This window comes from Mastigoproctus giganteus, chromosome 10, assembly GCF_048544385.1.
Source record: "Mastigoproctus giganteus isolate SK-2022 chromosome 10, ASM4854438v1, whole genome shotgun sequence".
NCBI classification, from domain to species: Eukaryota; Metazoa; Arthropoda; class Arachnida; order Uropygi; family Thelyphonidae; genus Mastigoproctus; species Mastigoproctus giganteus.
The window spans coordinates 154,404,078-154,431,632 of NC_143584.1; the positions used below are offsets into that span (position 1 = coordinate 154,404,078).

General features: G+C 36.4%; 1 protein-coding gene across 1 annotated transcript in view; it reads left to right on the forward strand.

Moving 5' to 3' along the window:
- LOC150079395 (disintegrin and metalloproteinase domain-containing protein 11-like) overlaps positions 1-27,555 on the forward strand; it is a 445,660-nt gene that overhangs the window by 373,506 nt on the left and 44,599 nt on the right. The window contains exons 25-26 of the mRNA XM_090383050.1: positions 3,585-3,804; positions 23,292-23,391. Coding sequence (XP_090239176.1) covers positions 3,585-3,804; positions 23,292-23,391 — 320 coding nt within the window. The remainder of the gene's footprint in view (positions 1-3,584; positions 3,805-23,291; positions 23,392-27,555) is intronic.

Here is a 27,555-nt window from a genome sequence, read left to right on the forward strand (position 1 = left end):
CTAAATATCTATCCAACTCTGATAACAGAGTCGGATAGATATCACTGGTCAACAAAAAAAAAAATTTCAGTCCCTGTTAAAAAATTCTGAGTGATCCTTGTAGATTTTACGTTGCTGAATTCAAATATGGCAACCATATTGTTGTAACACCCACCAATTTTAAGGGAGAAGGGATTAAAGTCAAAAACTAAGTTTCGAGTAAAAAAGATTTCATATATTTTAAGAAAATGTTACATTCAGTACTGAATATTTAAAAATGATCTATTAACCTTATTCTGTTTTAAAAAAAAATGTTTATGTGATAAAATAACACTTATATTGTCGTTTACAAGATTCGAATTATGAGATTTCAACAGTAGTTTGCCAACATATTTGGACTCCATTTTCCTTGTATCTTTTTCCCATTCGTGAAATATCTTGGTGAAACCTTTCATGTGTTCATCGGAGGCCGCTCCCAAGTTTTCAGGGAAAAAGTCTAAATGGGAATGTAGGAAATGAAGCTTTAACAACATATTGCATCCCAACTCTCTGTATGCTAAAATTAACTCATCCACAATTTCACAGTAATTTTGTGATTTTTCATTGCCTGTAAAGTTCTGGCAGACATTTTCAAATGTCTTCCAGGCTCTTATTTCTTTAGCATTTATTTTTTAGTGAATTCTTTACCTTGAAATAGCAGTTTGTATGAAGACCCACAAAAATTCCCACTCTTTTCTTGGCTTCACTGATTTGAGGAAACTTCTGCATCAAACAGGAAAATCCTTCTCCTTTTTTGTTCATTGCTTTCACAAATATTTTTATCAAACCTAGCATGATGTGCAATGGAGGTAAATAGATTTTTGACTTATCCACCAAAGGAGGATGTGCTACATTTTTTCTGGCCTGGCAATCCTTCGCTCAGCTGTCCCACTCGCATAAAAAAGCAGCAGTATTTAGTGTATCCACGTTGCAACCCGGTCAGCAAAGCTACCACTCTTAGGTCCGGACAGATATTCCATTTGTATTCTTGATAGCATAGTTTTGCAAAAGAACCTGTAGGTTCTCACGTTTCCTTCATGTGAACTGCTTGTGCCAGTAGTATAGATGGATATTTATTTCCATTATGGAGTAAAGCTGCTTTCAAACTGATCTTGGATGAATCATTGAAAAGCCTCCACTGCTCGGAGACATGCACCAGATGTAACTCTTTCATTAATTTCTGGATATTGTTACAAATCAATGATATTGATGAAGGTATATCAGGCTTAATGTCGAAGTTTGCAGATGATACAAAGGTTGGCAGGGTTGTTAATGACAGTAATGGCAGTGTGCTACTGCAACAGGATCTAGATAATTTGGGCAGATGGGCTAAGAAGTTGCAACCGAAGTTTAACCTTGACAAATGCAAAGTACTGCATATGGGTAGAAGTAACCCCAGAGAAACGTACCAACTGTGTGGTACTACACTTAAGGTGGTAGAAAATGAAAAAGACCTGGGAATAATTGTGCAGGCAGATATGAAGTTTTCTGAGCAATGCAGACAGGCTGCCAGGGCAGGTCATGGGGTTTTGTCAATGATATATAGGAATTTTGCTAGCAGGGAAAAGGAGGTGATTATCCCTCTGTATAAGGCAATGGTCAGGCCACGCCTTGAGTACTGCGTACAGGTCTGGAGGCCTCATTTTAGGAAGGATGTAGATTTACTTGAGTGTGTACAGAGAAGGGCAACAAGATTGGTGATGGGAATGAAGGGATCCTCTTATCAAGAGAGGCTTAAGTTCTGCAAATTGCAGTGGCTGGAGACTAGGCACCTGCGCGGTAATCTGATTGAGGTGTATAAGGCCTTGAATGGGTTGAGCACGCTGAATTCTGATGGGATCCTTCCACTTGTTCAGATTATGAACCTAAGGGGACATAAATTCAAATTAAGAAAGGACAGATGTAGAATAGATGTGAGGAAATTTGCCTTTAGCCAGCGGGTGGTTAATTGCTGGAACAAACTTCCATCTGTCGTTGTGGAAATTGATAGGTTGAATAAATTTAAGGAGGAACTGGACAGGCATTTGGAGGGAATGGTGTGATTTTTTTTTTTTTTTTTTGGCTGATGCTGCATAAGCTCATACACTTGCTTTCTTGCATCACATGCCACTACTACTACTTCTACAATAAACCAAAATACCATCCCTGGAGTAATATGTCATTAAAGGACACCTTGACACCCTTTTCAAGAAGATTTCACTGCTGAAGCTGTGATCCTAGTAATTGAGCTTTGGAGAGGCTCAAATTTCTGACCAAATGTTCAATTTGCTTGAGTGATTAGATGCAGCTTTGCAGTATTAGGAGTTGAAAAGTCTGGATCTATACCCGTTCTCGGTTCTGCATCTTCTGGAGACTCATTTTCCAATCCTGAATCAGAGTCAAGTCCATAAGTTTCTGGTGGCTTTGGCACTGGCATTGTATCATCATGAGGAACCAGCCTTAGAGCAGAAGGTAATGTTGGCATACTCTATTTTATGCTTGGATTTCCCAGAAAAACCATAAATATTGGTCGTGCAAAAATAACAATCATTTATGTGGTCTCAAGGTTCCCACCATATCACTGGAACAGCAAAAAACATCAGTTTATGACTTCCTCTAAGCCAACCTGTTAATGTCCTTGAACATAAGCTATAGGAAATCTTTGGTGCCCATACTTTATCTTGATCTCTGACCTTACATCCAAAATAGAGTTCATAGGCCTTTCTCACAACTTGTAACACTGGCATCCACTGTGATTTTAATAACACTTCTTCACAAATGTAGCAAAAGCTATCAGGCTTATTTCAGAAAGAACTTGACATATTTCATGTAGGGTTGAGGTGCACGCACATAAGAACATAATTAAGAAATTGTAGATTTTTATTTCTAATTTAAACACAGTTCATGATTTTCACTTATGCACACAAGACTTGTTTACACACACTAATTCACTAAAATACTTGTTCACTTTCACCGCTTGCTCTCTGAAACACATACACTTTTTGAAATATGAAAATGCTTGCTTGTTGCGGAACCCACTCATATATATACTGGTAGAGAAGTTTCTAGAAGGCTCACAATGTTCCTAGAGAACTCCGTTGAAAGTTCTCAAATGTTGTAGAAAGCTTCCAAATGCTCTAGAAATCTTCCGAATGTTCTAGGAAAAAAATAAACAGATAAAATAGATGTAAAAGATGATTAAACCAACTACAGGTTTTGGTTTTCAGCCATTAACCTACGATATTTGAAAATTGAGGATGATGAAAATGTTTTAAGCACATCTGAGTTTTTGAATATATTTCCTATGAGAATCTGTCAGAATTATTTCAGGGAGGAAACTGATGCCAACCAGTGTATTTAGCAAGCCTTGAACAACATTCTAGCCCAAAATCTTTTTAGAAATATTAGTGCGAATTAGGAAAGCTAATCACTTGGAAGTTGAAAGCTCTTTTATCATTTTATCATAAACTATCTATTTTTTATCCTCTCTCTTATGAAAGTTATTGGAATAGGGAAAATTAGGTTATAGCCTTCTCATTTTTAAACTATAAGAAAAAATATAACAATATTAACTTTATTTTTGATAGGTTTGCTCCAATATCAACACATGCTACTGTGATAATGGGTGGACAGCTTCAGACTGCAGCCAAAGGACGGATGGTAGCTTAGATGTAACAGACCATACTGATGGAGCTGGAATACCCGTAGAGAAGCCTCGCGGGCCAGGAATTACTACACAAAAGGCCATTTTGGAAACTGTAGCAGATTGGAGGAACAAAACTATCAAGTCAAATATTCCTTATGGCGGTAAGAGTAACTGTATTTTACAATGTTTGAGGACTGTTTAAAAAGTAAGATAAAGGATGTTTTTTGTAGTAGTAGTTAGTAGTAGTGGCATGTGATGCAAGAAAGCAAGCAAACAAATTGTTTGTGAAAAGACATTAATTACAAAACAGTGAAATGACAAATTGAATTAAGTGCACCAAGGCTTCTTTTCTGTCACCATTTTATTTCATTGTACTTTTTTGGGTATTACTATTGCATGGAATATTTATACTAGGCAGGATCAGTGGTGTTTCTTGACCTGTTCAAAATTGGGGAACAGTGATGTATAAAACAGACAACTGTTATAATGTTAACCTTGTTCCACTATTTTATGAGTGCATTTGTTCCTCTTTTGTAGAATTCAGTGACATTCCCATTCAGCCATGTTTCAGTGACCTGTTTAACTTCATTGCCATTATTAAATTGGTTCCCTGCCACTTCTTTTTTCAAAGGTACAAACAGATGAACATCAGCAGGAAGGAAAGGTAAAGAATGTGTGGTGGAATGGCCAAACACCTTCTATTCATAACACTGTAACTGGAAGTTGTTGTTGGGTTTGTTGGTGCATCACCAACAATGGCTATAATGCACATTACAACACTGTAATATGCAAATGCATGTGTAGAATGTTACTTGGACTAGTTTGAACTGTTTGCATCAAAAACCAGCTTCTTTCTTGGATGTAACTGTTGTATCATACACAGCTCACACTTGCTGATGAATTTATATTGGCTTGGTTCTGGCATGCAGAAATTAGATAGCTGCAATGACTTTGTTCATCCATATTTCAAGTAGGACCATTTTGATTCAAACAAATAATGTCAACAAAGATTACAGCAACTTGCAACAAGACGAAAAGAAATTTTCATGAAGTGTTTTTCTACAAGAAGATATGTTTTTTCTCCAAAAATATATGTTACCTTACGTTTTTAAATAGCCCTCAAAAATAGTTTCAAAATTATTTCCTTTTAATGTTCTCCCACTGTGATATACTAGAACTCTGCTTTATTATATGCTTAATGAGGTATAAATTTCACTGCAACCCTGTTAGTAATGTCTGACCATAGCAAAATTATACAAGGATTATCCCAATGCACCAAAATAGTTAATTTAAAGTATTTTTTAACATTTACATTAAAAATCTTCAGTATAGTTATTCTTCATGCCTCATGACTGCTTTCCAGTGTTCAGGTAATTTTTGAAAGAAGTTCAGCTGTTTTCCCATTGTGAAATACTTGTAGAAATCTGTGATTTATTATATGCTTAATGAGGTATAAATTTCATTGCAACATTGTTAGTAATATCTGACCACAGCAAAATTATACAAGAATTATCCCAAAAGTAATGCACAAAAGCAGTTAATTTAAAATGAATTTATTTTATAACATTTACATTAAAAATCTTCAGTATAGTTGTTCTTCATGCCTCATGACTGCTGTCCAGTGTTTGGGTAATTTTTGAATGTCATCTGCTGATAACATTCAAATTTGAATGTTAAGCTGTCTGATGCATTGTGTCACTCCTGTGCTTAGTGCTTCTAAAGACAGAATCTTTCTCCATTCAATAGTTCCTTGAACTTTTGAACTAGTTTGTAATTGCAAGGATTCACATCAAGACTGTGCGGGGTTGAGGTAGTGCTTGTGACTTGTAATTGGTGAAAACCAGCTGTACAAACTGTGAGATATGAATCCTTACGTTATCACAAAATATATGCACATCAGCCTCCAACATCTGTGGCAAATTATTGGATGTAATTTCTGACAAGGAAATGTTGCATAGTAATCTCCAGTTACTGATCTTCCAAATGGCACATGGTCAGCAGCAATATACAGTCGAACTTGGTTATAACGAGCATCAAGGACCGACAGAATTTCCTCGTTATAACCATTACTCGCTATATCTGTGATAGCGGAGATGGGGAAACCACCCTGGGGCCCTTAAATGAACACTTTATGTCAGTGATGAGTTAAATCTACCTCCTATTTTTTTTTTTCAATTCTCAATAACTTGATAAAAAGAGATTCAAAAAACAAAAGAAATATTAGAGAGAGAAAAATAGTACAGCAATACCTCATTTAGCACGGCTTCAAACAGCACGGGTTTCACTATAACATGGTTTTAAATTAAATTTAAGTCGAAAATTTACTGTACATATTAAAACTCATTCAATAGCCTAGGCATGTACTCTACATATATGCTGCAGTGCCAACTCTATTGTCTCACATGCACATGTGCCAATAGCTTCCCTCAGACAGTCACTAGCCAAGTGCAACAGTGTTCAGTATTCTTAATTCCACCCTGAAAAGATGACATGATAGCTTTTCATTTCACAATTTATTTTTTACTCCTTTAAATACGATCGAAAATATATTTGCATCTTGGCTAGAAATCACTGCCAACAACATGCATTCTGTTTGGCAGCATGTTTTGCCCCATTTAGAAAATTATTTCACTGGTTTTGAATTATGAATTCAGACAATTGCCAAAGACATTGTGAAGATCGGAAAAGACTTGGGATTTTAAACTTTTTGACATTGCCAATGTACGTGACTGCATTGACTCACATGCAGATGATGCAACTCTCCTTGAAATTGACGAGCAAATGCACCTTAAGGTCCAGTCAAAAACTTCTACGCCAAGAAAAAGAAAAGACGACTTCACCGGACTTTATTATTGAAATACCTAAATAAACAATAAAGCTTTTTTCTCATCTCTAATGATGTTACCTTTCATTAATAAAATTTTTGCAATATTTTTAATTTCAAATCCTTTTAATTGGCTATCAACCGCAAATTGTTTATTGATTTGTTATAATTTGTTTATAGACTTTCTGTGGAATGCATTCAATTAAAACCCATTATAATTATACCTCAATCAGCACAGTTTCACATAACATGAACAGTTTCGGTACGGATTATCAGTGCTATGCGAGGTATTGCTGTATAAGTATACACCTACATATTATTTGTATTAATATGCTTGCATAAACTACAATACACTTAATATTATACACAATTTATTTGTCTGTAATTTTAAAACTGTACACTTAAGATTAAACACAATTTATTTCTCTGTAATTAAAAACAATACTATTTAATAATAAACACAATTTAAATTAGTCTTTATTTATGAATCTTAAATGTTTGTTTTAAAGATTTCACTTTGATATTTCTTAAGTTTCCCCTTAAAACACTCATTTTGATTCACTTTCAATTGCCATCATATCATCATCACAATCATCGTCTTTACCATCGTCGTTATTGTCTTTGTTGAGCACAGCATCTACAATGTCACTCTCTGTAGGAAGACCACTAGTTAATAAGTTGTCATCGATATTATCTGTATTAAAACCTACAACGTTTTTAGGTAGCAGCCATTCAGATAATGGTAAGTTGTTTTCTTTGTTTCCATCTTCTTCATCAATAATTGAAATTTCATTTGAATTTAATTTCAATTTCTTGAAGCAATGCGATATGGTTGTCGAAGTAACTGTTCCATGCATCATTCAATAAATTTATAGCAATCAATATCGATATAGACTCAGTAAGAGTCTGTTCTCTTTGACTAATCAGATGTAGAACTAGAAATCTTTTATAAAATCATTTCAAACTCTTGATTACACCCATGTCCATTGATTGTAAAATTGATGTCAGATTGGGAGGCAGAAACACTAGCTTAATGTTGGACAAATTTTGAATCTGGGGATGTGCAAGACAGTTATCAACTAACAATAAGGCGCCTGCGTAGCCAGTTGGGAAGGAGCAGCAGTGCGTAGCACACGCTTCTTGATTAGACCGAGGTTCAAGCCCATTACCACCAAATACGGAGGATGTGGAAAGGTCAGGGAATAACCACCACATATCCCCGGAGCAATATGGCCTTAGTTGTTAATGCTCCTAAAAAACTAAATAACAACAACAACTTCACAGGTGCCTAATCTCCAGCCGCCGCAGTTTGCAGAATTTAAACTTTTCTTGGTAAGAGAAACCCTTCGTTCCCCTCACCAATCTTGTTGCCCTTCTCTGTACATGCTCAAGCAACTCTACATCCTTCCTAAAATGAGACCTGTACGCAGTACTCAAGGCAAAGGGATAATTACCTCCTTTTCCCTGCTAGCAAAATTCCCTATGTCATTGACAATACCCCATGACCTGCTCTGGCAGCTTGTCTGCATTGCTCAGAAAACTTCATATCTAACTGCACAATTGCTCCCAGGTCTTTTTCATTTTCCACCAACCCTAAGTGTAGCGCCACACAGTTAGTACATTCCTTTAGGGTTACTTCTACCCATATACAGTACTTTGCATTTGGCAATGTTAAACTTCAGTTGCCACTTCTCAGCCCATCTGCACAAGTTTTCTAGATCCTGTTGCAGTAGCACAACTGCTGTAGTTGTCTTCTCATTGAAATCTTTGCTGATTTCTGCCTAAACACGTCGATCCATTCATTTGCCATTATTGGATCTGCAGATCGAGATTCTCCACTAATTTTTGCATAAATGACAGTTTTTAAATCAATCTGGCTAATTGTTGTTACCCACAAAATTATCGCATCCAAATTGTTTAGCAAATTTTTCCGTTTGAACTTTCAAAATTGGATCATCTATTGAAAATCCAGCACTTCTTTGTGTGGTGAACCATTGAAGCAATGCTTCCTCAACCTCGCACTTTCTAAATTTTTTTTTTAGATTATGTTCTTTTCCAGTGCCGATACGTAAACATCTTTATTCTTCCACAATGTCAATACACTTGAAGAGTACAAAGAAAACTTTTTACACACTTCAACATTTCTTGCACCGCATTCTAACTCACGAATAATTTCGACTTTTTCACGAATTGAGACACACTTTCTTTTATTAGTAGACATGTTTCCGAAGGAAGGGTTTGTTTCTAACTGATTTTACTTTAAAATGATAAAGTGATCTGCATACAAAGTTCTTGGAAGCCTGAAATGCATACAAAGTTCTTAGAAGTCCCAAAATGCGTACAACATTCCTAGAAGTCCTGAAATCCATACAATGTTTCTAGAAGTCCCGAAATACATACAACGATCTTAGAAATCCCGAAATAAATTTATAGTTTAGCGAATACAAGATGGTCTGTAAATAGGGTAATGCAACAAGCGGAATGCTAATGCACTGTTGTATAGCCCCATTCCTGGAAGGACAGGGTCATAAACCAGCCACTAATCCAATGCAGGTGGTCATAAAGCTAAGGCACCCTTTCATTTTCGTCTATTCCAAGAATTCAGTTTTTTTCGACTACCTGAGCAATTAAGAATGTTTGCATAGTTACCAAAATTTGTTTGGTATATCCGTATAGTATGCTCATTATAACAGTGAATGATTGTATGGGAATACGCATATATTAAAATCATTATCGCTTTTTGCTTGTTACAGCCGTGATCCTGTTATTTCCGTGCTAATTATAACCAAGTTTGACAGTATTTGAAAATCAGCACATGATTTGTGAACTCCTGTTAGATTTAAAAAAGATAGGTAAAACATGAGATGATACACCAAAGATATAAGGTTTCTTGGCTCTGAGTTTCACTGAGTCTTATTTTAAGTTGTTTGTAAGAACTGTTGCTGAAAATTAAATCTTGTGTATATGAAAGGTTAATGGTTATGTCTTTGCAGGAAAATAAGCCTTGTTAATGGTATACATTATAGGTATAATATTAATGACTATGTACAAGACCAAAGGTATTAACTTGCAGGAAACTACGTTCTAAAAGATAGGGTTTAGGAAACCCTGCAGAGTTGTTGCCCCTTGACAAGAAACACTATACACTATGATCAGCCACAGTAATGCCCTCACATAGACTGAAATGACCATTTGTTTCTCCTTTGATTGTTGCCATTGATGTCTAGAGGGGTATGGCAAAGATGGATGTTTCCAATGAGTTGATGGTGAATTCAGTTCAAGTTCAAAGTCACTTGTCCATGCCTTGTCAATGATTTGCTGGTAACTGCATTGCAATTTCTTTATACTTTGTTCATTGTTCATCTGCAGCAAATGTAGGCGACAACCTATCATTTTTTACCGAATTTTATCTGAAATGTGATCTGATTATCAGCAGTGATTATTCATACATTAAGAATTTACAGATAAAGGAATCACAGTGTACTGATGCAGGATTTACTTAAAGATGTAACTACCATCAGGGGTAAAGAGAAGGGTTTTTGCTTTCTTAAAGGTGACTACAGTGGGACCAACTGATAAAGTTACCAATAGCAAATTCTAAGTGGGAAGCATTCAAGGAAGTATTTTTGGAAGCTACTAGGCTTTTTGTTCCAACTAAGAAATACTGTTCTAGGTTTAGGCCCAAATGGATGTCAGATAAACTAATGAGACTCATGGCAGAGAAGAAAAATGCATGGAATGCACATAAATTGTCAGGCGACACAAAAGCCAATGGTAGATGCAAGCTAGTCTGTAATCAAGTCACAAAGGAGGTTACGCAAGCAAAGGCAGATATTGAAAAATCTTTGGCAAAGGATGAAAAGAAAAACAGCAAAGACTTCTTTACTTATATAAACTCTAAAAGAAAGGGATGAATCAGATTGGACCACTTGATATCAATGGTTTGACAGATGATCAGTCTCAGATAGCTGCTGAACTAAATGAGTATTTTGCATCTACATTCACACATGAGGAGAGGGCCAGATGTTTATCAAACTCTAACAGGGAGTTTGATAAACATTTGATAAACAAAATGATTTTGCAATAACTGAGAGCAAAGTGGAAGAGGAGTTGTTAAAGTTAAACATAAGAAAGGCACCTGAGATAGTGGGATTTGTCCAGTTATATTAAAGGAGGTGGCAAAGTAAGTAAGCAAATCCTTAGCCATAATTATGAGAGCATCCTTAGACTCAGGGGAAGCCCCCACGGACTGGCGATGTGCAAATGTATCTTCAATTCACAAAGGGTGATCAAAGGGTGACACAAGTAATTACCGACCTGTTAGTTTGACTTCTGTTCTAGGGAAAATAATGGAGACTGGAGTCACTGGTTAAAGAAGCATTGCAGGATCATCTAGACAAGACAGCAGTAATAATTCAGACACAGCGTGGGTTTGTTAAGGGGCAGTTTTTTTTTTGTTTAGAAATCGCGAAAATGATGGTCAAACGCAAGGGTTGTGCTTTCGGTTGAACAAAAACTTGAAATTATTCAAAAGTTTGAAAACGGTGCTTCTGTTAAATCTCTAAAGAACCATTGTAATGTTGGTGGCAAAACCATTGTAAAAAGTAAATCGAAGCATCGTATTGGATATGTGAGTAGTGCGTGGTAAGCTCTTTATCTCTCGCCATACTTTTTACATAGGTTGCTGAACATTTTTCGATACAGCAAGTCCCGACTTATGTATCTTCGGACTTACATTACGTTATTTACAATTTTTTTTAATATGACTGAAGATTTCAAGTGAAGGGGATACACATTTCACCATAATGTAACAACTCACAGAATTCCAGCCACCATAGTGTCCACATTGTTCTATAAATCTGACTGTCAAACACATTCTCATTGAATGCCCATACTATGAACAAGACAGAAATACAACCCTGCTATCATTGGTTAACCTTCGGAAACCAATAAGTCTAGAGAATGTCATTTGTGACAATGCAAATATTCCTGAATTTTTCAACTTTCTGAAACAAATTGGAGTTTTTAGTCATTTCTGATTTCAGCCTTTTCTGTTATTACAAGAATTTCTCATATATTATTACAATAAATGAATAGGTGCATTATAGCCAAAGCAGCTTATGCACCATCCCCACAACAAGAACAACAACAGAATTCCAGCTATCGATATTATTGCAAATGCAATAAGATCGAGTTTACTAGCCATTTATAATTAATTGCACTAACAGAAAAGCCCAATAACCTGGAAAGTGCAAATTATGTTTATTGTTTTATGGTAGTGACCTCCAGAAATGTGCTTTAGTAAAATGTCAGCTCACATGGAGTGATAATAGTGAGTTTTCACCTTATCCCTGTGAAGTTCTTTTCAGAAAATTTAATTTTGACTGTTATAGTGCCGACTAAGAGAATAAGTGACAGCGGTACTAGTAATTTATCAAGAAAAGGAAAGCGATTGAGTTGGATTAGAAAATTAAAATAATAAGGATGTATGAAAATGGCCAAACATCAACAAGTATCGTGCAGAATTCAGATTTGTCAGTGACAACGGTGAACACAATAAAGGATAAAAACAGGATTTTATCCTGTTTTTATCCTTTATTGGATTTATTTATTGGAAAAAGGATTGAACTAATTAAAAACATAACTATTTTTCTTCATTCTTCTGAGGATATTATGGGATTTTTGTAATTTTGGCATATCAGGGATATAGCAGCAATATTTTATTAGTCATTCCCGATTCCCGAGTTACGCAAATCTCGACTTACGTAATAAGTCCTGGAATGTATCTCTTACATATGTCGGGGACTTACTGTATTTTTGGATTAAACGGAAAATCGATTATCCGGGAATATGTTTTTACCATCTATCCCGGAAAATCGAGAGTCTACTGTATAAGGTTTCTGAACAGTGCAAACAGGCAGCCTAAGTAGGTCATGGGATCTTGTCAATGATATACAGGAATTTTGGAAGCAGGGATAAGGAGGTGATTATCCCCTTGTATAAGGCAATGGTCAGGCCACAACTTACTGCATACTGCATACCGGTCTAGAGTATGCATACCGGCCTCTTCCTCATTTTAGGAAGGATGTAGAGCTGCTGGAATGAGTACAGAGAATGGCAACAAGACTGGTGAGGGGAACAAAGGGGTGCTCTTACGAAGAAAGGCTAAAGTCCGCAAATTGCAGCGTCTGGAGACTAGACACCTGCGAGGTGATCTGATTGAGGTGTATAAGCCTTGAATGGATTGAGCAGGCTCAATGCTGATGGGATTCTTCCTCTTGCTAAGATTACAAACCTGAGGGGGCATAAACTGAAATTGAGGAAAGACAGTTGTTGAATACATGTGCAGAAATTTTCCTATAGCCAGCGGGTTGTTGATTGCTGGAACAAACTTCCATCTGTCATGGAAGTTGATAGCTTAAATAAATTCAAGGCAGAACTAGAGAAACATTTGGAACAAATGGATTAGTGAAATGGGAAGGGTTTTTTTTTTTTTGATGATGCACGAAAGCAAGCTTTCTTGCATCATATGCCTCTACTAATGCTAATGCTACCTCAGTTAAAATTTGGTAGACATGTGATTTCAGTATTCCAGATTTTTTGGCTGTTTCTTCACAGGCCATACAACTTCTTTCTCCAGAATGGTGATAATGACTGTCAGTAAGTTGTCTGTAGATGTTCTTGCTCTGTTCAAGAACTGACTGTTTTCAACACTAGTCTGACCTTGAAGAACCCATTGAGACCAGTGTGAAATCATGCTATGATCTACTTTGACTTACCACACACTTCCTGTAACAATTCATAAATTTTTGTCAACAATCAACTGCATAAAATTTTGATTTTGATAAAAGATCTCTGAACCATTACTGTAATCTGACTTGATGCAATATCACCATCCAGTTTTAAAAGTCGGTATACAAACATTCAGTGCAGGAACTCTGTTCAAGCACACTAATGTTCAGGTTAAACTCTTCAACTTATCCTGATAAGTTAGTCACGCAGGCATATGGTGTGAGAAGCATATGCGCAGTATGCATTACTTTTGGGACAACTGTCATATATACACCCAGGATTTTTTTCCATTTTGCAACAAAACTAGAATGCCATTCACGCAGTTATATATATATATATAAAAATAACAATTTATTATTACTAATGCATTAATGATGGAGGTAGTTGACCTCCTCTGCCTGTTTATACATGTGACAGGGAAGGACATTAAAGTGATGCCACAAGAAAATAACTTCCACGCACAAATTATATGGGTCCTTGAGGCTTGTCACAGACTTTCTCTCAGTTGTTGTTGTTTAGTTTTTAGGAACATTAGCAACTAAGGCCATATTGCAATATCCAGACTTTGAGTGCTGTAATTGCTTTTGATGAAAGTTGGCTGTTCTGGTACTACCCAGAAACTAAAAGACAATCATGCAATGAAAGACAAAACAATCCCACAGACAAAAAAAGTGAAGACTGCCAAAATTAAATGAAAATCATGCTTCTTGTTTTCTTTGATATTAAAGGAACTATTATGGCTGAATATGTCCCACCAAATCAGACTGTTAATCAGACATACTGCACTGAAGTTCTGACAAGGCTGCATCAAAAAATTTGTATGAAAAGATGGTTGGGTGCTCCATCAAGACAATGCTCCAGCACCCAATGCACTCTCTGTTTGCCAGTTTCTGGCCAAAAACAAATCCCTCTGTGTGAACATGAATCCTACTCACCAAACCTAGACCCTTGTGACTTGTTTCTCTGCCCCAAACTGAAAATTGTACTTAAGGGAATCCATTTTCAGCCTATTGAAGACATTCACAAAAAGAGACCTTGCACACATTAAATGTCTTCAGTGTGTGCAAGCCCAAGGCAATTATTTTGAAGGGGATAACTTGTAAGGCACAAAATATTTCATTATATTTATTTTACTGCAACAGCCTCATTTTATTACAATAGCCACACATTTTATTACTCATCTGTGGACAAATTCAGTGTAAAAATTTGGCAAAACTCAAGCAGGTGTTTTGGCATTTCAAAGGCTTTTGATCATGTTTGGCATAAAGATCTTTTAAATACGCTTATATCTTATGGATTGCTGACCATTTTTTGCATTTGGATATTCAGTTTTCTCTCTGATCATTCACTGTGAGTGATGGTAGTGGCCCTCTCTCTTCTAACTTCTCCACTAATGCTGGTACAGGTGACCCCCGCTTAACGCTGATCATTCGTTCCGGAAAAACAGAGCGCTAAGTGAATCCGCGCTAAGCGAGCGCCGCTTTCCCATAAGGTAACATATGTATTTATGAGCTGCGGTCAGTGCCATAGGATATTTCCTAATGAATAATAAACAGTAATGAAAAGATGCACAAATGTCGGTCAAAATATTTAATATTCAAATATTTGCACATATAAAATATTCTGCATTGCATACGTATAATTATGTGGTAGCTACTTGCATATCAAAAGTAAATTTAAAATTCCAATTAAAATAATGAATTTAATTTAATTGATGAATTTAATCATGAAAAATGTGTGGATTTTGAGTTGAACTTTGGCCCTCTTCCAAATAAACTGAAATGGGTATTAATTTTAAATCCCCCGCAGCGTTACAACCAACAATAAAGTCAACCGATCCTTCGCCGCTTTGAAACCTGGCATGTTTTTTTCTTCTTTCAATATGAAACTTCTTTTAGGCATTCGTTTCCACAAAAGTCCTGCTTCAGCTATGTTAAAAACTTGTTGAGAAGTATAACACATAATACCCCTCTTCAATAATTTTAACAAAAGTTCTTTTTTGAAAGTTTCGGCTCCTTGATCTGCACTTGCGGCTTCTCCCTGGATTTTAAATCTATTCAACCAGCCCTTACCAGTTTTAAATGGTTCCACATGTTTTTTTTTTTTTTTTTAGGCGAGTTTTCTTCAGATCATCATATTGGCTAATCTCTTTCTCTCTCTCTCTCTTTTTTTAATATTTAACTTAACTGAATTCTGCATTGGAATATTATCTTCAATAAAATTAAAGTCTTTCCATTTCGATCCTAATAGCCGGCCTAGTCCTAGTTGCTTGCAGTGGAACAGCTATCTTTCCCGCTGCAAAAATTAATTCTTTATTTTTTTATAATTGTTCTTACAGTTAAAGTTGCAAGTCCTAAATTATGGCACCCATCCGTTTGTCGTTGACCAGAATCGATTTGCTTCAAAACGTCTAATTTACTTTTCAAATTCATGTCTTTTTCTTACATTAATAGTCTTCGTACTGCGCCCAGACGTTGTTGCTTTTTCATTCCTATCAGTCATTATTAGCCCTTCGAAAATGTAACTGCGTTGGTTGAATTAATTACGATACAATGTTCAAGTAAACTTTCCGTTACGCACAATGTCTAATACTCTACTGAGTGATGACTAGACTTCGGATAAATGCATATAACGCAAATATTACAAGCAATATACTTGATCATTTTTTAAAATGTTGATCGCAGAACTACGTAACAAGTCACTGTACTGAAACTAAATTAGCGTGCGAGAAAATTTTACTAAGCGTGGGAAAATTTCTCAAGTCGGCGTGGGAAACGTTTTAATGCTGTTTTGGTATTCATTTTCAAGCTATCGACTCCATCAAATGAAACGATTTCGTTAATATGTCAAAAATGTAATCTGTAAAAGAGCGTTATAGTGATCTGTGACAGCGTTATAGTCAGATACGGGTTATAATATAAGAACAGCGTTATAGCGAATCAGTGTAAAGCGAACCGCGTTATAACGGGGGCCTGCTATATTAGAATTAGTAATGGCCATATGGTGCAAGGAAGCCTAAGACTTTGGCTGCACCACCCATCAACCTATGTTTCCAAAGGTTCACGTCTTTCTCCCACTCTTTTCTTCTTGTATATTAATGATCTTCTTCCATTCACTGGTAAATCTATCCATAGTTTTGTTGATGATAACACATTGCTTCCACCTTCCAGTTTGAGAAATGCCCTACACAAACAGCTTCAACTTCTCAAATATCCACTACCAATTCCTTAAATAGTAATCTCCGAGTAATTCTCCATTTGGGACAAAGATAGCTTAGTTAATTTCAATCCTTCTAAAACTCAGTCCTGTCTTATATCTTACAAGAAATGATTCTTCTACTCTGTGCTCATCTTTGATGACAATCAGATTTCTAGACATAACCATATATCTCTGTTAGGGATTACCCTGACTTCTAATCTTTCTTGGCATGAGCACATCACAAATATTGCTTCCTCTGCATCTAAAAAACTGGATTTTCTCTTTCATTCTTGTCATTACTTTTCTTCTAAACAGCTACTGACTCTGTACAAATCTGAAATCCTCCCTACCATGGATTTCAGATTTGGAGCAGTACTACCCAGGGGGCTCACATCTGGTGAGTATGGGCTTGGCACACCCAGGGTCCTGAGCTGGATATCATCATTCTTCTTTTTCTTGGTGATTCCCTTCTACTTCTGACTCTCTCTCTCTCTCTCTCTCTCTCTCTCTCTCTCTCTCTCTCTCTCTCTCTCTCACACACACACACACACACACACACACGGGGTAACTCGGGAATTATTTATTTATTTATTTTTTTTTTTTTGGCTGGTGCAGCATAAGCCTCAGGCTTCCTTGCACCATATGCTAATAATAATAATAATAAACATGGTAGACACTACAATGATCTCCATCAAGATCACATAGATAAAATTGATTCCAATTAATGGCTCATGAGCAGGACGCTCTTCCCCAAGACTGAAGGATTCATGCTTGCCATCCAAGACCAGGTAATCAACACCAGAAACTATAGAAAATACATCGCCAAGGAGCCCGGAGTGTCCGATGACACCTGTCGACGATGCCACCTGGCCTCAGAAACAATCCAACACATCACTGCGGGATGCAAGGTGATCACCCAGACTGAGTACACTCATAGACATGACCAGGTAGCCAGGATAATACATCAGAAGCCAACAAGGAAATGCCAAGTGATTGAAGAAAATGTACCATACTACAAGTACAAGGGATCCCAGGCAGTACTAGAGATCCCAACCCACAAGCTGTAGTGGGACCATGCCATAATAACGGATAAGGCAATCCCGCACAACAGGGCAGATATAACCCTTGTGGACAAGAAGGAAAAGACTACCTATCTGATTGACATAGCGGTACTCAATACTGGCAACCTGCAGAAAACCCATGGGGAAAAAATCCGGAAGTATACAAACCTAAGATAGAAGATCAAAGAGATGTGGCATATACAACAAGTAATGACCATCTCGATCATCATGTCAACCACAGCTATGGTGCCTAGCAGCATACTATATGGCTCAGAGACATGGACACTGGGAAGAGAGCAGATTAGACAGCTAGAAGAATTTGAGATGTGGGTGCGGAGAAGAATGGAAAGAGTGAAATGGGTGAGTAATGAGGAAAGTAGGTGAAGACAGAACGTTAGTAAAAGAACTTTATAGGATGCGTATTGAGAAAAGAACTGTTGGGAGAAGGACAATTGGAATGATGGATTGGACAGGAAGAGGGAATTATGCAGGACTTAAAAGGAAAGGACAAGATAGAGAAGCACAGCATCAGTGGAGCCCTGAACTTGCCTCAGGGCAGAGAACTAGAAGAAGACTGACTAGAGTGCAGTTCTAACACAGTTGATAAGTTACCGTGAGATTACTGGTACCTATATGCAATACTTTACATTTGTCAACATTAAACTTCAACTGCCATTTCTCAGCCCGTCAACCTAAATTTTCTAAATCTTGTTGCAGTAGCATACCTTCATTACTGTCATTAACCACGGTTCTAACCTATGTATCACCTGCAAACTTAGACATTAAGCCTGATCTACCTTCATCAATATCATTAATAAATATTGAAAACAACAGTGGGCCCAAGACTGAACGCTGCTCCACTGCTAACATTAGTCTACGAAGAACAGTGCCCATTGATAACCACTTTGTCTTCTTCCACTTGACCATCCCTTTATCCATAGAAGTAACTTGCCCTTAATGTCCCACATTGCTCCAGTTTATACAGCAGTCTTTTTTCGTGAAATCCAAGAGGGGTGAGGAGACAGATATGTTCAAGTGGTTTTTAAGTTGTGTAAGAATTGGAAGAATACTGATCATCATCATTAGGGACACAGTATTACTCAAAATGTTGGTTCTGTGGAATGGAAATAATAAGTAATGTAATTTAATATTTAGTATTTTTACGACCATGATGCACATACTCTTCTAACCAAACACAAATATTTATGATCATACAGTTCTCAATTGAATAGTTAGATCTCCAAGTTTCATTAATCTGGAAGTGGCTGTGCCTCAGTGAAATACTATTCCACATTAATTGCCAGTTCAAGATGTTTCTCTAGGCTGCTGTTTTTTTCTCTCTCTCTCTCTCTCTCTCTCTCTCTCTCTCTCTCTTCCTAACTATACATGGTTATATTTGAGTTATTCTTGAAGTGATCTGTTAGGCTAGTGCAGTCTTTAAATCAATGTTTTTAGTCGTCTACTCTATGCTGCTATGTTATTTTTAATTATTATATAAAATGATTTCTTCTCCAGCAATGCTGAATTTTAATGCACTTAGTAGTTTTACAAACTACAAAATGGAAAGGACTGAAAGTTCAGTGTTTTTTTATATATATATATATATATATATATTTTTTTTTTTTTCCAACAAAATATTTTCTTTTATTGAAAATAACAGGAATAAAGACAAAAGCATTTTGAATGTTTGGAATTTTTCATTAAAAATAAATAAAAAATTACATTTAATAAGTATTGCAATCCATTAAAAAATGTTTAGTGCTTGTGAATAAAATAGTCAAAAAACTTTTTTCAAAAATAGAAAAGACCAAAAGTCACCATTAACTGTAATAATGGTGGTGCAACTGCTGCCAGGCTGAATAACTTGGCCACTTCAAAAATCAGCTTTCTATTTAGTTATTTTAGTTTTGGATTACTGTTTGAATCTCTCATTGGTTCAGTAAACATCTACTGTCTTACCCTAATTGTTTTTGAAAGATTTATTATTATTTTCACAGAGTAAGGATGATAACACAAAACCCAATATTCTCTCAAGATGGTCACTACACTATGGGAAGCGAGATACATAGTTTCAAATTTCCTGCGCTGTGAAGCATGCTAAATTTTAAAGAAATTTAGATAAACCTGAAAATAGAAATAAGCAGCTTGTTTGAAATTTTACTTTTGCTCTCTTAACAGTCTTTTAAACTGGAAAATGGAAAAGAATAAGAAATTGAGATTTGTTTTGTCTAAAATGTTTTTCTGCAATTTTCAGCAGAATTATTTCTTTTATTTTATTATTTAAAAAATTTTTTTTTTTTAATAAAAGATGTAAAATGTAGCGTAGTAAGTACTACAATCTATTAAGAAAAGAATTAAATATTGGTACTGTTTAAGCAGAATCCAAAATATATTCAGAAATTAAAAAGAAACATCAGGTGACCTGACAGGTGCCTCACTTTGTTGCTACATTTTAGAAACTGTACTGCTGGGTTAAATAAAGCCAGGAACAGACAACACTCCTGTCTCACACCTCTTCCTATCTTTAACTTTTATTGCCACTTTTCTCTACCCTGTTACTTTTTTTGTCCCCAGTTCTATCAATTTTTTTTTGTCCTTCCGATCCACTCCTATCCTCTCCACGTTATTCAGTAATTCAACTCAGACAATCAAAATTCATCTCCAAACCTATAAAACATATACATACATCTTATTCCCTTCTAGATGTCTTCATGTGAACATTCTCATCAAGCCTATTACATCCCTTATTGCCCCCTCCCAAACCAAACTGTTCTTCCTTGTTTCCCCATTCTTCTTATCATCCTTCTAGTTAACATTCTTACCATTATTTTTGCCACATGTGGTACAAAACTTATAGTTCTAAAATCTTTATCATTTCTATTGATATCATTAGCATCTTCTGGCCTTGCCCCTTGCTCATGCATAAACCTACATAATTCTGTTAATTCCCTTAAACCCATTTACCCTAGTGAGAATAAAAACTCTACTGGAATTTCATCAATACCTGCTGTCCTATTTCCTTTATCATTTTGATTACATCTTGCTCCATTATGACTGGTCCCAAGCTGTCTTCATCCATTATTTCTACGTTATTAAAGTAACTTTCTGCCACTTGTTTAATCCATATAGCTCCCTTATATATTCCAACTGTCCCCCCCTTATCACCTCAACGTTTCTGAGTAACTTCCTATTCCTTTCCTGTGTAAAACTTTACTTCTTCCCTTTTGCTCTATCCTTGTATTCCTTAGTATTTCATACATTAAATCATATTTTTCTAATACTTCTAATTCCCTGCAAAATCCATCCCATTATTCCTCTCTCTTGCTTTAGCTGTTATGCATTTAAGCTTATTGTTAATCTCTCTGTACCTCCTCCTGCTATTTTCAGTATTAGTATTTTTCCATTTCCTTCTTTCCTTTATTTCTCTTATCATATCCACTTTCACCTATGGTTTCTTAGATTTTAATCCCTACCTATATACTGTTTCCTCCTTAGTGATTTTCTTTATATTGTCTTTTAAACTTGCTCATTTATACTTTGATTATGCACCACATCATCTCTTTACATTAATAGCCTTTCCTTTAATTTCTCCTTCATAATATCCTTCCTTGTTGTTCTTACTCTCTCCATTTTCCATCTATCTTTCTTTTTTCAGTCACCTCCTCGGTGAGAAGGAGCAGCAGTGCATAGCACACGCTTCTTGATTAGACCGGGGTTCAAGCCCATCACCACCAAATACGGAGGATGCAGAAAGGTCAGGGAATGACCACCGCATATTCCCAGAGCAATATGGCCTTAGTTGCTAATGCTCCTAAAAACCAAATAACTAACTAACTTATCTTTTTCAACATTAATTCCATACCAGTATCACAACATTATGATCAGAATATGTCTGGTCCTGATGAGTATGCATGAGAGTTCTTCACACTATTTCTGCATCTCTTCCAAATCAAAATATAGTCTACTTGAAAATCTACTTCCTTTCCTAGGCATTTTTCATGTATATCTCCTTCTTTTAGAAAATAATAAAAAATAAATTTCGGTTATATTCCAGAACATGGGTGCACCTCTGTACTTTGGCGAGAAAGAAGGCAGTGATTGGCCAGTGTAGCCACCTCCCACTCACTGCTTTCCCCCTCTCCTCCTCCTTGCCCACACATTACTAATGGATGTCACATGACATCACAATATGTCAGAGCTGAAATGAAGAAAAATAAATAGCAATACTGAGCAAAAAGTAGGTGAATAGAAATGCAATTTTTTTTAAACAAGTAACGAAAATTAACACATGACACAGCCACTGATAGTTCTTGCCCGAATGTTACTAGACGATTCCGTGTGCATTAACAATGAGAATTGCTCATGCATGTCAACAGAAGTTACTTTTTTTTTTTTTCCAGGGGGCTACTACCCCCACACCCTGCTACTACACATCAACAGAACCTGATACTAACAACTTATACAATAACTATGAAAACAATCAAATTGTCAAAAAAAAAAAAAAAAAACTCACCTCGTCAGTCCTGGCATGGCATGCTGGCTGGTACACTTCATGACCGCCATTCAGAATTGGCCCCTTTCTTTCTACAGGCCCACTCAAAACCATCCGTAATCTCCTTTCAAGGGCCAATTTCATCAAACATCCACACTGAAACACTTGTATTCCATTAGGGTTGAACACAGAAAAACTAATTAAAAAAAACACAGAAACAACTGCACAATAATGATTAAACAAAGCAAATTATAATTTCGCATTTCCCACTAAACTCAGAAGTGAATTTGCATCCAATCAAAAAATCGGAACGGCAAAATGAGGTAAATTAGGCATTTCCAGTAATCTGACAATCACTCTGTTCTTCGGCCACGTCCACAACATGGTGACTCAGGCACCCATGTTCTGGAGATCATCATAAATTTCCTGTTTATACTCTGGTGCGACTACTCAGTCAGAATAGTTCACGAGAGATTGAAAATAATACAAGAATCAGCACCTTATGTAGTAGGCACACAGACTTAAATCAAGGTCACTCAAAGCACACGTACAACCTCACATATGACCACTTGGCTACTCTATCTAACAAAGTATTTATTGTCATTTAATTCCACTGAATAAAAAAAAAGTGCGTGTGTGTACCCTGTACGCACAAAAGATGTTTTATGTGAAAACATCTTTGCCAAAAATCAGAACTGTTTTAAAATCAAAACAGCTAGAACCAAAGTTATGAACAATGTAATGTTTTATGCTCTATCCCACTACTTTACTGAATCAATGTTAGTGACTGCATTAGCATCATTTAGGAAGTGACGTAATTTGTGTCATTTCTGTTTCACATTTTACCAATGGACTAAACACTGATCGTTGGACCAAAATTTAGTAGGTGCTGTTAAAGATTTTTTCACATCAATAATCAATGTTAGTGACTGCATTAGCATCAATTAGGAAGTGACATAATTTGTGTTGTTTCTGCTTCACATTTTCATGACTAATTGGTTTTACTTCAGCCTGAAATTTAGTAGGTGCCGCCAAAGATGTTTTCACATCGAAAAATACTCTGGCTTTAGAATGTTAAAAGTAATTGCATGTTTTCCTGCTATTTTCAGAAGAGACAATATTAATGAAAATTTCATTAGTTTTCCTAAATTGTGGAAATTATAAAATTTCTGTATTGCATATCTTTATAAAATTGACAGATAAGTTGTCAACTTTTATAGATAATTTTTAAAAAGGTTAATTCATTATATTTTGTTAATTCGTTGTATTTTGCTCTAGTAGGGAAGAAGGATGTTTTGAGTACACCATCGCTGGTCATAGTTTTGGTGTGTGTAGTAGGTGGTGTTTTTATTTTTTTTGCTCTCTTGGCTACTTGTTATAGGTAAGTTTCTTTGAGACATTTATAATACTTTTAGCTATTAATATTAATAATAATAGATAAGGCTCCACTATAAGAAAGAAAGGTGAAAAAAGCATTTTCTAAATTAATAATTCTGTCTAGTTTGTAAATCTATTAATAAATATATTTTGTATCCAAATCATATACAGTGGTACCTTGGTTTGCGAGCATAATTCGTTCCGGAAACGTGCTCGTAATCCAAAGCACTCGTATATCAAAGCGAATTTCCCCATAAGAAATAATGGAAACTCAGATGATTTGTTCCAAAACTCAAAAATATTCACATACTGTAAAAATTATTAATACAAAATACATACATACCTTTTTATATTTTTAAAAGCAATCGAATTTATTAATTATTGGGTAGAACGACTTTCACTGTCACTAACGGAATCACTACTATCTGTTGACTTTTTCTTTTTGTGTGACTTTAACAAAGAACCTCTCCAATGACACTTGCTTTTGCCTCCTTTTGAGGATTTCGCGGAAATATGACATTGCATTGTCGTTAAACAGATTCATCGCTTGCACTGCCACAGCCTTATTCGGGTGGTGCTTTTCTACAAAATTTTGCACTGTTTCCCACATTTTACACACCACCCTAATCTCATTTGAAGAGAGGGATGTCTCCATTTTTTTCTCCTCCTCCTCAGACGAGATCTCCTCCATCACCCCTTGCTGTTGCTCGCGATGCAGATCCATCAGTTCGTCGGTGGTAAACTCCTGGTCATATTCCTCCACCAGCTCTTGAATGTCGTCCTTATTCACCTCCAGTACCATGGTCGTCCCCAAGGACACAATTTCATCGACAACTGGCAGCTCCTGTTCATGAGCAAACCCCTCAACGCAATCAGACCACAGTTTTTTCCAAGCAGAATTGAGGGTTCTCTTGGTGACCCCATCCCAGGCTTTATCGATGATTTTGAGGCAGTTTACGATGTGGAAATGATTTTTCCAAAACTCTCGGAGGGTAAGGTTAGTTCCTTCGGTCACCTCGAAGCATCGCTGAAATAGTGCCTTGATGTAAAGCTTTTTAAAGTTCGAAATGACCTGCTGATCCATGGGCTGGAGTAATGGAGTGGTGTTGGGAGGAAGGAACTGGACCTTAATGAATTCGAATTCTTCCAGTAAGTCGTTCTCAAGGTCTGGAGGATGAGCAGGAGCATTGTCCATAACCAGCAAGACTTTGAGTGGCAGTTTTTTTTCTAAAAGGTATTTCTTCACTGCAGGACTGAAGACCTCATTGATCCACTCAACGAACAAGATACGAGTGACCCAAGCCTTGCTGTTGGACCTCCACATAACATTTAACTGGCTCTTCTGCACCTTGCATTTCTTGAAGGCTCGTGGATTCTCAGAATGATACACGAGCAGGGGCTTGACTTTGAAATCACCGCTTGCATTAGCGCACAGCAAGAGGGTGAGACGGTCTTTCATGGGCTTGTGACTGAGCATTGCATTCTCTTCTGCTGTAATGTAGGTCCTCTTTGGCATCTTTTTCCAAAAAAGCCCCGTTTCATCGCAATTAAAAACTTGCTGCGGCAAGTAACACTTGGAAACCATGAGCTTCTGGAACTCGGCAACGAACGCCTCAGCTGCCTTAGTGTCCAAACTCGCAGCCTCTCCGTGCCTCACAACACTATGGATGCCACTTCTCCTCTTAAAGTTATCAAACCATCCCCTGCTCGCCTTGAAGCCTTCTTCGTTTTCTGTAGACGTACCTGGCTGTTTACTGACGAGGTCGGCGTACAAGGCCTTTCCCTTCTCACAGATCAAGTTCTCGGTCACAGTATCACCTGCTAGTTGCTTCTCATTTATCCACACCAAAAGCAACTTTTCAACATCTTCCAGAATACGTGGCCGTTGCTTTGATATTCTCGTGACTCCTTTTGCTACATCTAGTCCCCTTAGTTCTTCTTTCTTCTTTAATATTGTGCAAATTGTTGACGTAGACTTCTTATAAAATCTTGCGATGGCGGCCACTTTCATACCTTGTTCATGCTTCTCGATGATTTCCTTCTTAATTTCTACCGTAATCATCTCCTTCTTCTTACCGCCTTCCTTTTCAACCCTCTTCTTCATTGGGGCCATTTTCGTAGTGTACAGTTAATAAATAACAGTCACTAAATTTGAACACAAAAAAAAAAAATTGCTTTACGCACATACACGTGGTCACAACGCTAGCACGAATGTTCACTACAATGTTGACTGTATACGAATGAGGTATGCCAACTGAGACCGAACATGCGAGACGATTAACCACAATCCCGAGCAGCACGTGATCACGTGACGCTCGGTAGGCAATTTTTAGGAAATAAAGCACAATTACAAAATGAGGAGGCACCCTTGATACACATAAACAAAGCTGCGCCCGTGTAGCAACTGAATAAACAACACCATAAAGGCAGAGATACACTATTAACACCTCACATTTTCCTAAAGCACATTTCAAGGGGTTACTACAATAAAACAATAAAAACAATTTCCAGTTGCGTTTCTGCTAGTGGAATCTGTTATAAACTGGTAGTAAACTCGGTCTAATTGCATTTGCGATTACTGTATACCGATAGCTGGAATTGTGTTGGTTTTTACGTTATTATGGTGAAATGTGTTTCCCCTTCACTGATATAAAACACATAAATACATTTTCGGAATCTTCTCTTCATTCCCATCGTGTTGCGTTCATTTGGGGTGATTCTGCGTTTGACTGCCATTTCTTGTAAACACAAAGGCGAATCGTGCATAAGCGAATTCGGTTCGTGTTATATAAGATATCGTTCCCCTATTTATAAATCGTGTATGATCGAATTCGTGTAGTGTAAACACGTGTTATACGAGGACTGACTGTACTCGTATTGCAAGACCTCGCTCGTTTTTCAAGTTAAAATTTATTAAAAATTTTTGCTCATCTTGCAAAACACTCGCAGACCAAGTTACTCGTAATCCAAGGTACCACTGTATATACATATATACAGTAAGCGCTGGTTATAGTGATCACTGGTATTGGAATCAGCTGCTTTATAGAATCACATTCGGTTATAATCACAGATGTGTTCAATTTTGAATACCTCTGTGTGATATTTTTCTAAAGCATATTTACGGAGGTCACAACCATAAAACAATAAAAAAAATTTCAGTTTACAGTTTATTGGGGGTTTGTTTTTTTTTGTACAATCTGTTATAAATAGGTAGTAAAATCAATCTTATTGATATGTTATAATATTAGTAGCTGGAATTCTGTATGTTTTTATAGTATTATGGTGAAATGTGTTTCCCCTTTACTGAAATATTCAATTATATAAAAAACAAATAAATTTTCAGAATCAGCTCTTCATTCATGTATCTAAACTTCATAAACTTTTTACTTTGTGTCTCACTTGTGTGTGTGTCATGTTAGTTCCAATATTATGCAACATACAGATCTGGAAGCCTTATTTTAGGAAAGATGTAGCATTGCTGGAACAAATTGCCTTGATTTTCTAAAGGAATAAAACAGCTGCCTGCCAAATATGCCAATAACGGCAATGCTTGGATGACAACTTATTAATTTGAAGATTATCTTCGCAAATGGGATTTGTAGTTGGATAAGAAAAACAAAAAAAAAAATTGTTTGGTTTTGGACAACTACCCAGCTCATCCAAAGTTGACTTTCAAAAACATTGAATTAGTTTTTCTACCTTCAAATACCACATCGCTGATTCAACCAAGGAATAATAAATTAGGTCAATTAAAGTTTTTAATTGAACTAATTAAAAATATATAACTATTTTTCTTCATTCTTCTGAGGATATTATGTGGTTTTTTAATTTTTGGAATATCACGGATATAGTAGCAATATTTTATTAGTCATTTCCGAGTTAGTATGTAAAACTTGACTTACGTAAGAAGTCCTGGAACGTATCTCTTACATATGTCGGGGACTTACCGTATTTTTGGATTAGCTGGGAAATCGATTATCCGGGAACTTTTTTTACCATCTGTCCCGGAAAATTGAGAGTCTACTGTATATTTAATAAAATAAACTTGATAGCATAACTGGTGCATAGTGTTAATGTTGAATTTAAGTGTATTAGTTTAGTGTAGTATTCTCAATTGAGTTGAATTTGAATGGAAATCATGCCTCGTACCAGAGCAGCAAAGCAAAGG